Source organism: Esox lucius, chromosome 10, assembly GCF_011004845.1.
Source record: "Esox lucius isolate fEsoLuc1 chromosome 10, fEsoLuc1.pri, whole genome shotgun sequence".
NCBI classification, from domain to species: domain Eukaryota; kingdom Metazoa; phylum Chordata; class Actinopteri; order Esociformes; family Esocidae; genus Esox; species Esox lucius.
Window position 1 is genome coordinate 9,681,080 of NC_047578.1, and position 11,809 is coordinate 9,692,888.

General features: G+C 41.8%; 1 protein-coding gene across 8 annotated transcripts in view; it reads right to left on the reverse strand.

The window, feature by feature from the left end:
• Positions 1–5,184, reverse strand: part of LOC105012525 — a 56,677-nt gene extending 51,493 nt beyond the window's left edge. For 7 of the 8 annotated variants that reach the window (XR_004576288.1, XR_004576287.1, XM_034294883.1 and 4 more), the window contains exons 1-7: positions 5,046–5,184; positions 3,722–3,921; positions 3,454–3,605; positions 3,009–3,077; positions 1,602–1,626; positions 1,465–1,482; positions 62–133 (exon numbers count right to left, since the gene is read on the reverse strand). Coding sequence is in view for 6 of the 8 variants with exons in the window: in XM_034294883.1 (XP_034150774.1) it covers positions 62–133; positions 1,465–1,482; positions 1,602–1,626; positions 3,009–3,077; positions 3,454–3,477 (208 nt within the window). In the remaining 2 variants the exon portion in view is untranslated. The remainder of the gene's footprint in view (positions 1–61; positions 134–1,464; positions 1,483–1,601; positions 1,627–3,008; positions 3,078–3,453; positions 3,606–3,721; positions 3,922–5,045) is intronic. The other variant, XM_034294880.1, reaches the window with a different exon arrangement.
• Between the last annotated feature and the right edge of the window lie 6,625 nt (positions 5,185–11,809).

Genomic DNA, 11,809 nt, shown 5'->3' on the forward strand with positions numbered 1-11,809 from the left:
ACACGTCAGGAACACAAAACCTAAAAGAAGCGAACATTTCATTCATATTCCACTCACTCACCAACAATAGGCTGTGGGGTGCTCATGGGTTGTTTGGTCAAATGTCCCAGAACCAAGATGAATGGGACGTAGACTAGACAGAAATACAGAGAGACAAAGATCAGTCCTCGGAAGGAGCAAGCATGTGCGTATCCACTTTGACATTGCCACAGGGGAGCCGACCTAGTGAGTTATGCAGTATTTCCACTGGTGTTTCACCCCAGCACCAGGGCTACACTGGTGATTTATGCTAATATTTGCTCTAGACCGCAGTTTCGACGATACGTTTGGTCCCAAGGATGTAAGGGGCTCAGATAGGGAGGGAAGAGTAAACCATTAATGTGATTTGTTTCTCCGGTTGAAAAAAAAAAAAAAGGCAATATTTTCCTGGTAGTAAAATGAACAATAACACCATGCTCAGTCTGTTTATAATACAGCGTTTGAACTTGAATGATAAAACTAATTTCTTAGTCGTTGTGGACTTGGTTTTCCACGACATTAGTAGATCGAGCACCTACAAGCTCAGAGAACTGTTGGCCAGGCAAATGCCCTCGTCTCCAGCACCATCTCAAAAGCAACACAGCTGAGCAACCGGTCTGATAAAAATGACTACTCGGCGAGATGTGCATCAGAGGACACGTTTTCACCATTGAAACCGCCTCGAATAATCTGTAATGACACAGGGCCATGTTATGGAAATTTTGAACTAAGGTGCATTTGAGAAATGTCTGTCTTTCCATTGGCTGATATGTAAATCTGTACTTTGATTGTGACACACATGTCTGTATAATATCAGAGGAGTATTAGGTATTTGGGCCATGTGCTCCTGCCTAGAAGAAGGATGTACTAGTTAAAGATGTCGAGAGGGGTGTGGTGTTTGAATAGGAGACATCCTTGACCGGCACAGGTGGATTAGAGGGGTACTCGTAAATCTGTATCCCTTTAGTGTCTCTGTTGACTATCCAGACATTGTGTCTCCTCAGGAGTTGAGAAGGATAAGGTGGGGGGACAGCCCGCCCTTTGGGTAAACTCTTGTGACAAGACAGATGGCAGCATCGTACCACACCGCTTTTTCTATGTAATAAATACGGATTGTTCATGTATGGAGTTAGAGACTCTCTCATATTTGTATAATAGTTAATAAAACTGTTAGAATGTGCCAAGAGAACTTTGTCTCCGTTTCTTACTCCTTTAAGAGTGTCGATACATGGAATTTCCATCACAGCCATAATCTGGACAGCACAACATTTATGAAATTGTCTAGAAGGTTCAATGCTGAATCTACAGGTTGCTGAACAGCTTCTAACACGAGCCATAAGCCTGCTAAATGGCTCTTCAAAAGCCAGTTAACTGGCATTTTACAAACACCGGTCCAATTCGGAGTTGACTGCTTGGTTAACTGATGACAAAAAAGCATTCACTCACCTCGGCCATGGTACTCATCTGAGATAGGTGGAAGGGAAGTCAGAGAAAGTGACAAAACAGAATATAAAGACACGTCACTACTCACTGTGGTATCACCTGAGAAAAACGATGTTATGGCAAAACACAAGCACACCTACCTGACTGGAACAGCTCTGCCACTTTCTGTGGTTGGAAGGAGACAAACAAGAAACACACATGAAGTGGTTTTATTGCAATTCTATGGGACAAATGTATGCACAGGTAGCAGCAGTATAAAATGCAAATGCCTCGAAATACTGACAAATGTAACCAGATCCTTGCACAAGAAGTGAGTTACATTTGTAGTAATTCAACCAGGTCCTTGATTAACTGGTCTGGGTTGTTAACGTGCGTCGTGGAAAACTCACGTCCACAACGACTAAAACAAAGAGCACTTCAACTCAGAAACTTGTGAATCCAATAGACTTTAATGAAAGATCATACAAGAATGACAGACATTAAAGCCAGGTCCTTCTGCAGATACACCCCCCAACTACTGAGCTCAGTACAAAAACTTCTACCCAGAACGCTATCTGACCATCTTTGAAGAGTCCCCTGAGGTGGGGCCCTTTCCCTTGTTCTCTAGTTCTTTCTGCATGTTCTTAATTAAAATGTGCTTACTCTTGACAACTTTATAGTTCATTTTTGGGTCACCCCTCCAATGAACTTATCACAGTCATAAATTTTCAGGTTTGCAGCTGTCCGTGTACAGGACATGTACAGTACTTATCATAGTCATAAATTTTCAGGTTTGCAGCTGTCCGTGTACAAGACATGTACAGGACTCCTCATATTAGGGAGTCTTTCTGTGGTGACCCCTGGGTCAAAATTCACACGTGCACATATCATGGTAAGGGCTCGGCTCACTTTTCAGCTGCGCGTGTGGGTGGACTAGATCATGTAGGGAGTCGCTGCCGGTGTGTCTGGGCTTCACATAAGTAACATTTCTTAATGTTTCACAGGCTTAAACTTTACCATGCATAATGATATATTCAAGACATGTGGGATTATAAAATATTTCACAAACTTAACCTTCAACCTACATAATGATATATTCATAATACGTGGGATTAGAAATTCCCTCACACGTGCAGTATTTTAAATGTGAGGGGTGGCAAAGTCTTCAACTCATTTCTGGCCCAGGAAGGTTTTAGGAAACGTCTGGGTCGCAAAACTGGACCTTGATTGAGAAAATGTAGTAGGCTATATTTTAGCAGGGCAGGATGTATTGTATTTTCAGAATTGATGGCCTGACATCCCTAATTTACACTGTGATATTAATGTAATAAGCACATACAAATTGCCACGCTAGCATTGGTAGTTGTTCCATAGTCGGTATCAACAGTAAATAAGGTCCGGGCTGGGTTATTCACTTGGGAGACGCCTCTGTCCACACTCACAAGCAGTCTCTCCCCCCCAAATGTCCCACGCCAATTTGCACTCCTACTTCAAATGATCATCCCCAAGCGTAGCCCGTCAAAATTAAAAATTTTTGCAAAACGCTATTGAGTTGCATGACACCTCACCTTTCGATGTTTTATTCCGCTGACATGTAGCTTCAAGCTGCGAATGGTGTTAAACTTCACGTCACAGTTCTACAAAAAACAAGTAAATTAATGAAGACATGTCTTCAAAGAACTGCTTCATTGTCTAGCTAAAAAACAAACAAAAACAGTGACAATTTCGTAATTTCTTTTAAACACAATAACGTTACATGAAGGTCGCGCGCGCGCGCGCACACACACACACACACGCGCACACACACACACACACACACCTTCACACACACACACCTTCACACACACACACCTTCACACACACACACACACCTTCACACACACACACACACCTTCACACACACACACACACACCTTCACACACACACACACACACACCTTCACACACACACACACCTTCACATACACACACCTTCACACACGGTTATAGGTACATAACGATAGAACCACCCACCTGACAAGCAAGTTGCTTAGACATTTTCGGACCAGTTTAGCTTAATTTCCCAATTCTTCGGATTGCATTGGTCTGCATCAATTTGTTCAACCCAACGGAGTAATCCCGGGGTAAATTCGAAAAATCTTTTAAATGTAGCAGCACTTCCTGTCCTGAAGAAAGAAATAGATTCACTGAAGTACGGTTGTTAACATTCAACTAGTTTGCTGAATTCAGTAATTGTGCAAGAAAACGCAGTACAATAACATTAAAAAATTGTGTAGCCTACCTGATTCAATCTAAAGTCAATGGAGTAGGCTGTATCCACAGGATTGGTGCTTTCCTCACCATGCAAAGTTCCAACTGAACCTGGATTACCTCAAGAAATACATACCGACGGTCCATGCAGAGCTGATAATGTCATGCACATTTACTGGAACAACATTTTAAAAGTTGTCTCGCTCTCCTCGCGTGATTTCCGGTTTCGTCCTGCGCGTTAGGGGGATGGGTGAGATAACGGTTTGCAAGGAATTTACTGCCTCTGCCCAGATTACATTTAATTGTCTTATTGTCTCTAGCCTCATGTTTCGCGTTCACCATCAATGTTATCTTACATCCAAAATATTATTGATTTCCATTAAAATAAATAGGAATGTTTGTCTTTGACGTTACTGTCTCATGTCGAATGTGAGGGGTCTTGTATTCGAATTATATAGATGTATAACTGTTAACACTGAATTCCAATCAGAAATTCTGGCATCCTCCTAGACCTGAATAGGTCTGAGGTCAGGATTTTTCCTGGTTCCTTTCTCCAGAGTTGCGAGTTGCATCTTAAAAGCAACTTGGTTTACCAGAAAGAAAAATACTTCCAGGACTGACACAAACTACAGCAGGAATTATGGGCCTTAAGCATTTGTCAAGTTCCAAGCAAACACACATACATACACACACACACTTGTGTTGGTCTATCATTGTGGGAAGCAGAAAAATATAAATCTATTTTGCAATAACCCTGATACTTAACCTAATGCAAATTAAATAACCTAACTGTAATGATGATAATTTCAGATATTGCAGAAATTCAAGAAGAAAATACAAAGAATATCCACATCTGGTATACATTAGCAGAAGGGCCCAAGTCACGAGATTGGGGTCCCAAGTTAAAGGACACTAGGTCCAGGGTTCGAATTACAAGAGGTTTAGGTGGGCCCTAATTAAGACTTGCCTCCCTGGAAACATTTATACATCATTCTTACCTGTAATCGTACATATTACAATATATTTACCATATTTGTGCATTACTTAACCTTGAAGTTAGTTGAACGTTTCATCTGCCTGCCTCACTCCCAAAGTTGCTGTGGCTTATTTATTTTTATGAAAGCCCCCTTTACTACAAAAGGTAAACCAGAACTATGAAGATATATACATTAATTCAATTTAAGGCTGGCGATACACAGAAATGTTGATTTAATGGCAGAGAATGTTACACACTGTATCACATTGCCATAGAGTCAACATATCTGTGTATCGCCAACCATATACTGAATGTTTTGGTTTACCAGTTGTAGTAGGGGGGGCTTTGATTAATGCCACACAAAAGACGCTTTACGTACCTCATATTCCCATCAAAAGTTGAATAGCTTTTGTCCTGGTGAGATGTGTTGTGATGCTCTCTTTGCCTTCAAGGGGGTCCCTTGGTTAAGATAGCACATTTAAAAGTTATTTGTTCTGGCTTGAACTGCATGGAAATGTTCCGGAGTTGTGCCGTTGGTTAAGGTCAGAAAAAAAAACATCTGTTTTAGGGGACATTTCCCCTAATTTGCATATCTTGTGACTTGCCTATGGCTTGGCATTTCATTACCGATAAAAAATGTCATATATTATCTAATGTTAGATAACATGCTCACTCATGAGCAGTGAGACTAAGGGTATGTCACAAAATATGTGCAACTAGGTTATTGTGAGTTTTTTTGTTTTTCCCCAATTCAGTTTGATTTTCAATTGAATTGTTCACATTATGGGTCACCTTAAAGGTGGAAAAAGTTCTGACATGATTTACCTTTGTCTCATTCTTATCCACTATACATGTTTATGTAAATGGGGAAACGTACAGTATAAGAGAGACCTGAGGGACGGTCTGCAGGATGCTTCGCGGATCCCCTCGGCCTTGTTGCTTGTAATAAAGTCTATTTTAAACTCCAGGTGTGGAGAAGTCCTTATTTGAAGAAGAATTCCTACCACAGCCGCTGTAATGGACTGGATTTATCATCATCCACAGACTCCAGACATTACGGTAAACAGTTCAATGAAGCACGCGAATGCGTTGTGCTGGGTTCCCTTTACGATGGAGAAAAAGTTACCCCCCCACCGATTGTCATTGTAAAATTCGCACTCTGACTATGTTAAACACATTACACATTATTGTTTAGCATCCCTGTTTGTTTAGTTTTTTCAGTCTACATTAATTTGTCTGCATGTACACTTTCATTGGTCCAGTAATGGTGTGAAATTTCCGAAACGTTTGCTGGTTTTCCTGAAATCCTGGTTGGACACACCAGCAACAAGCACAATACCTCTTACACCTCACTGCACCTTGTCTCTTCAGCGGAGTAGCATTACAACGTCACACAGTTACTTAGTATATACAGCAAACAGGTCACAGATGCCTTATGGTTTGTGTCCCAGACAGTTTGTTGTACTTAGGGGCAGGGCCTGCCCTAGGCATAAGCGACATAGGCGGTTGCTTAGTGCTCCCGACCTCTAGAGGACCCCAGTTTATTATTGAGCCTCAGACCAATAGGGAAAGCTTTTGTACCAAATAGTTCTTTTTTTGATAGGTTTTTGGGCTATCTGTCTGAGTGCAGTTTGTAGTGTCTTTTTGCACTCCAGCGGCTATCAACCCCTCTACTGACTCACTTATGCCTTCATCAGCTTCAGGCTTCATGTGATACTGGGCCTTCCAAGGTGGTTTAGCACCTGGCTTTATGTTAATGCACATAGGACAAGCTGACATCACCAGTCCCAAATCTGTATCGTGTTGTGACAACACCTTGTCTGGAATGTTCTCCTCCATTTCTTGTTTAATTCTGCTGTTTCTATAATTTATCCTAACTGAAACTGTTGCTTAGCTGTTATGGAATATTTATCAATACAATCTGATTTAAAGTAAAGGAGCACTGATTTTAATTCCTATATTCACTCTATAACCAACAAATGATTGACAAACACAATATTCAATTAGATGTTTAAGCTGAGAGACTCATGCAATGTAATTCAAAACAGGCCATATTGTAGCTAGACTACAGACTAGAGAACAGAGGAGGCCATGGCCAAAAAAGGAGAAAAGAGTAAGGAGTGGGAGCTAGACGCCAGATTCTTTAGGATGATTATATTCTGTAGGACACATAAATAATGAGAATCTGTCATACATACAGTGTACCCCCAAGGAAATGGGGTCAAGAGCTCAAGTAAATTGCAAGTAAACCCAGAACATAGTACACAGGAACAGTCACAGAGGCTTGCCAGTTTTTCTTTCTATTTGCCTGTTAGTTCCTCCAGCTTGAGTTGGAGTGCCAGCTTTCTCTGAACGTCCTTCCCCTGATCTGTGAGCCTCTGTTCCACCTTTCTGTACCTCTCCACTGCATGGGTCACATGGTTGCAAAGTTCCCCTGCATGGTTTGAAAGTCTCCTTGTCCTTTAGTGGCTCTCCCTTCAGGGCCTTGGGGCCAATGTTTTCTGGATATTCCACTCTTTGGGCCTGCCAAAACCCTTGATGATAAATATCCAGCCCGTCACCCCATGTGGTCCCTGCCGACATCCCTAGGCCGCTGGCTCGTGGCACATCCTCTGTCTTCACCAATCCTACCTTTGCCAGTAATGCTTTTAAAACGCCGACAGACAATAATGAATGACCAATCCTTACAGATCCTGTGATACCCATGGGACATAGTGTCCCTGTGTGCCTTTCATTAAAATTGGGAGCTGTGTAACAAACCTTTATGGTCTACCCAGCTTTCTTTTGTCTTGCAACCTTCCCTCTTCTCCTTCTCTATCACATCGCATTTCTCTTTCTCTAGCTACTGCCTCTTGATCTTCCTCATCTTGTTCTATGTAATCCTGTTCCCTTGAGGACCTCTGTGCTCTGTGTTCTCCAACTTCTTTTGGTAGTCTCCTTTCCAAGTTTTTTATCTCTCTTTTCCTCTGCTCACCCATGATAGAATATGGGCATGAGAAAATTAACACAACACATTAAGTGCTGACTAACTCTGAGCAAAGGACAATAGATGGGATGTGGTGCTGGGCCCGTTATTGATGAACCCCACACACCCTACCCACACACCCTGTCCATACCTCCTGATAGGAGTTTTCCATGTGACTGTCAAAGACTCTATGAATAGACCCATGGACCATAGGTTGGCACATACCATTGTGAGGAAGCCTGTCTTTACCTGATGATACACATGTATTTTAGTTCTATTCTCCTGTTAGAGGAGTGGTACTTGTGATGGTAATTCCATCGATCAGAACTTTTAAAGGAGTAAGTACAGAGACAAAGTTCTCTTGGCACAAATAAATGTTTATTTGCAAATAGAGACATGTGTCAAAAGTATAAACATCTGAGGAGTCTCTGAGGTAGATGAACAATCCATATTTATTACAGTTAAAAGGGGTGTGGTATACTACTGTCCAACTGTCTTATGTCACACCGGTTTTACCCAAAGGGCGGGCTGTTGCCCCACCTTATCCTTCCTGCCATAGTGTTTACCGTTGTGCATCTTCCTCTATCCTATCCTCCTAAAACCCCTTGGTCTGCATCTACCCCCATCCTGCTGAAGAATTACGTTAACCTGGCCATCATACTTCCTTTCCCCCAGCACAACCGACATTCCTTTTCTTATCTTGATAGATATTGAGCATGAAAGTAATTGAATTAAGCTTGACACAATGTATGAGAGTACTAACTATCTCTGTATGGAAGACACTAGGTAGGAAATGTGATGTCCCATTGATGGGTCCCAAACACCCTGTCCATACCACCTGTTAGGAACTGTGTATGTGACTGTCATAGGACTCTCTGAATAGACCCTTGGGTCATAGGTTGGAATACGCCATACAAGGGTATTTTGTAGGACTTATAATAGTCTGTGTAATGGTTGGCTATGAACACTGACCACCTCCTATGTGTCCTGGTATAAATGACTGTGTTTACGTTGTAAGCATTTGGAGAGAACAATGAAAGAACTATGGAAGGTTATCATCGTAAACCTCATGCTGAATAAAGGCTCTCCCCTGACTTCTGGTTGCATTTATTTTGTTCATGGATCAAACTTGGACAGAATCTAACAATCTAAACATGGGGACACAATAATTTAATCAATTAGAATCAGTTCAAGAAATGTCCATAACATACTTCTTTATCTTATGCTATATGAGGTGCCATATTGCAAGCAGTTGGTATCCACTGTTGAGGGGCCCTACACAACCTGATAAGCATGTGGCCCAGGAATTTGAAAGGGGACACTACCAGGCCATGTTAGATTAGGATATAGAATACACGTGTGTGATTGAAAGACAGCCAGATACTACAGGGGATGTGCTGGAGAATAAAATACTGTGTTAACTTTGTAATTATTGGAGAACATGTAAGAACTGTGCAAGATCAACATCTTGGACTCATGCTAAATAAAGACTCTCCCCTGACTTCATGTTGCATACATTTTGTTCACGGATCAAAAATGGACAGAATCTAACACCTATCACCTCTATTTCATCCAACATATTTTCCTCCTGAGTGTTTGACGTCTCCTTTCACCTTTACCACGCCCGTAACTATTGAGTATACTATTGAGCTGGTGTAAGGTGGGGGCCTTACTTGTCCTCCTTTCTCACTTTTTCTGTGCCTTCCTCACTTTCCTTCAGCAGTTCTCTAGCCTTCTTCATGTTCTTCAGTAATCATTCTATTTTAACTAGTCTCAATACTTCCTGTTCTTTTTCTCTCTTCTTGTGTCTGTTTTTTCCCCTTATTTTTTGCATGTTTTTTACATACAGTTTCCATCTCCTCACACAATGAGACATCGAATGTTCCCTTCTCCTGCCAAACTGTACCCATCTTACTTGTATGCTTGTTCCATCATGCTGTTAGATTCTGTCCAAGTATGATCCATGAACAAAATAAATGCAACCGGAAGTCAGGGGAGAGCCATCTTTATTCAGCATGAGTCTATGATGTTGACCTTCCATTTCTCATTTCAATCTCTCTCCAATGATTTCAAAGTGGACACAGTATTTATGCCCCAGCACATCCCCTCCAACATCTGGCTGTCTTCCAATCACATAAGTGTATTCTACATCCTAACCTCACATGGCCTAATAGTGTCCCCTCTTAAGTTTCTTGGGTCCACAGCTTATCAGGTTGTGTGAGGCCCCTCAGTAGTAGATACCAACTGCTTGTGATACGGTACCTCATATGGCACAAGATAACAAACCACTTCTTCTAACAAGAGAATAGAGCTAAAATACATGCATATCATCAGGTACAGACAGGTTTCCTCACAATGGTGTGTGACAACCTACGGTCCATGGGACTATTCATAGGGTCTATGAAAGTCAGATGGAAAACTCCTATCAGGAGGTATGGACAGGATGTGTGGAAATCATCAGAAATGGGGCATCACATTTCCTACCTAGTGTCCTTCGTACAGAGGTCATTAATACTCTCATACATTGTGTAATTCAGCTACTTTTCTATCAGTGCCATGCTTATTTCCACTCTACACATCCTGTATCTATCTCCCAAAAGCTCTCCGGCTGTCTTAGTCATTTTTAAGGTCTATTCTTTCAAGTCAATTACTGTCACTTTTAGATTCAGGTATTTCTCTTTTGGTAGGGTTTGCAGGTACTTTTCTATGTGTCCTAATTTTTCTATCTTTTCCTTTTATTTTCCTAAGGATAATCTGTCCACACGCTCTCTTCTTCCATCCACAATTCAACTACAGTAAATATCAGAATCCAAAATGATTTTATTGGCAGGAAAGTTTCACAACAAACGAGGAATTTGTTCTGGCCCGTTGGTGCAGCAATCAATACAAAAGGAATAAGGGAAATAAAAACAAATAAGAACAGTAGACATTGCATAAAAACGGTAGACTGAGCATTTATAAATAATAAAAAAATATTTAAGGTTCATGATTTGTCCAGTTCAGCGTTGTGTGTGTGTGGGGGGGGCAGGGGTTATAGATTTGTACTGTTGAGGGTTGTGTGTGTATGTGGGCAGGGGTTATAGATTTGTACTGTTGAGGGTTGTGTGTGTATGTGGGCAGGGGTTATAGATTTGTACTGTTGAGGGTTGTGTGTGTATGTGGGGAGGGGTTATAGATTTGTACTGTTGAGGGTTGTGTGTGTATGTGGGCAGGGGTTATAGATTTGTACTGTTGAGGGTTGTGTGTGTATGTGGGCAGGGGTTATAGATTTGTACTGTTGAGGGTTGTGTGTGTATGTGGGCAGGGGTTATAGATTTGTACTGTTGAGGGTTGTGTGTGTGTATGTGGGGAGGGGTTATAGATTTGTACTGTTGAGGGTTGTGTGTGTATGTGGGCAGGGGTTATAGATTTGTACTGTTGAGGGTTGTGTGTGTATGCGGGGAGGGGTTATAGATTTGTACTGTTGAGGGTTGTGTGTATGTGGGCAGAGGTTATAGATTTGTACTGTTGAGGGTTGTGTGTGTATGTGAGCAGGGGTTATAGATTTGTACTGTTGAGGGTTGTGTGTGTATGTGGGCAGGGGTTATAGATTTGTACTGTTGAGGGTTGTGTGTGTATGTGGGCAGGGGTTATAGATTTGTACTGTTGAGGGTTGTGTGTGTATGTGGGGAGGGGTTATAGATTTGTACTGTTGAGGGTTGTGTGTGTATGTGGGCAGGGGTTATAGATTTGTACTGTTGAGGGTTGTGTGTGTATGTGGGCAGGGGTTATAGATTTGTACTGTTGAGGGTTGTGTGTGTATGTGGGCAGGGGTTATAGATTTGTACTGTTGAGGGTTGTGTGTATGTGGGCAGGGGTTATAGATTTGTACTGTTGAGGGTTGTGTGTGTATGTGGGGAGGGGTTATAGATTTGTACTGTTGAGGGTTGTGTGTGTATGAGGGGAGGGGTTATAGATTTGTACTGTTGAGGGTTGTGTGTATGTGGGCAGGGGTTATAGATTTGTCCAGTTGAGGGTTCTGTGTGTATGAGGGGAGGGGTTATAGATTTGTACTGTTGAGGGTTGTGTGTATGTGGGCAGAGGTTATAGATTTGCCCAGTTGAGGGTTGAGTGTGTATGTGGGGAGGGGTTATAGATTTGTCCAGTTGAGGGTTGTGTGTGTATGCGGGGAGGGGTTA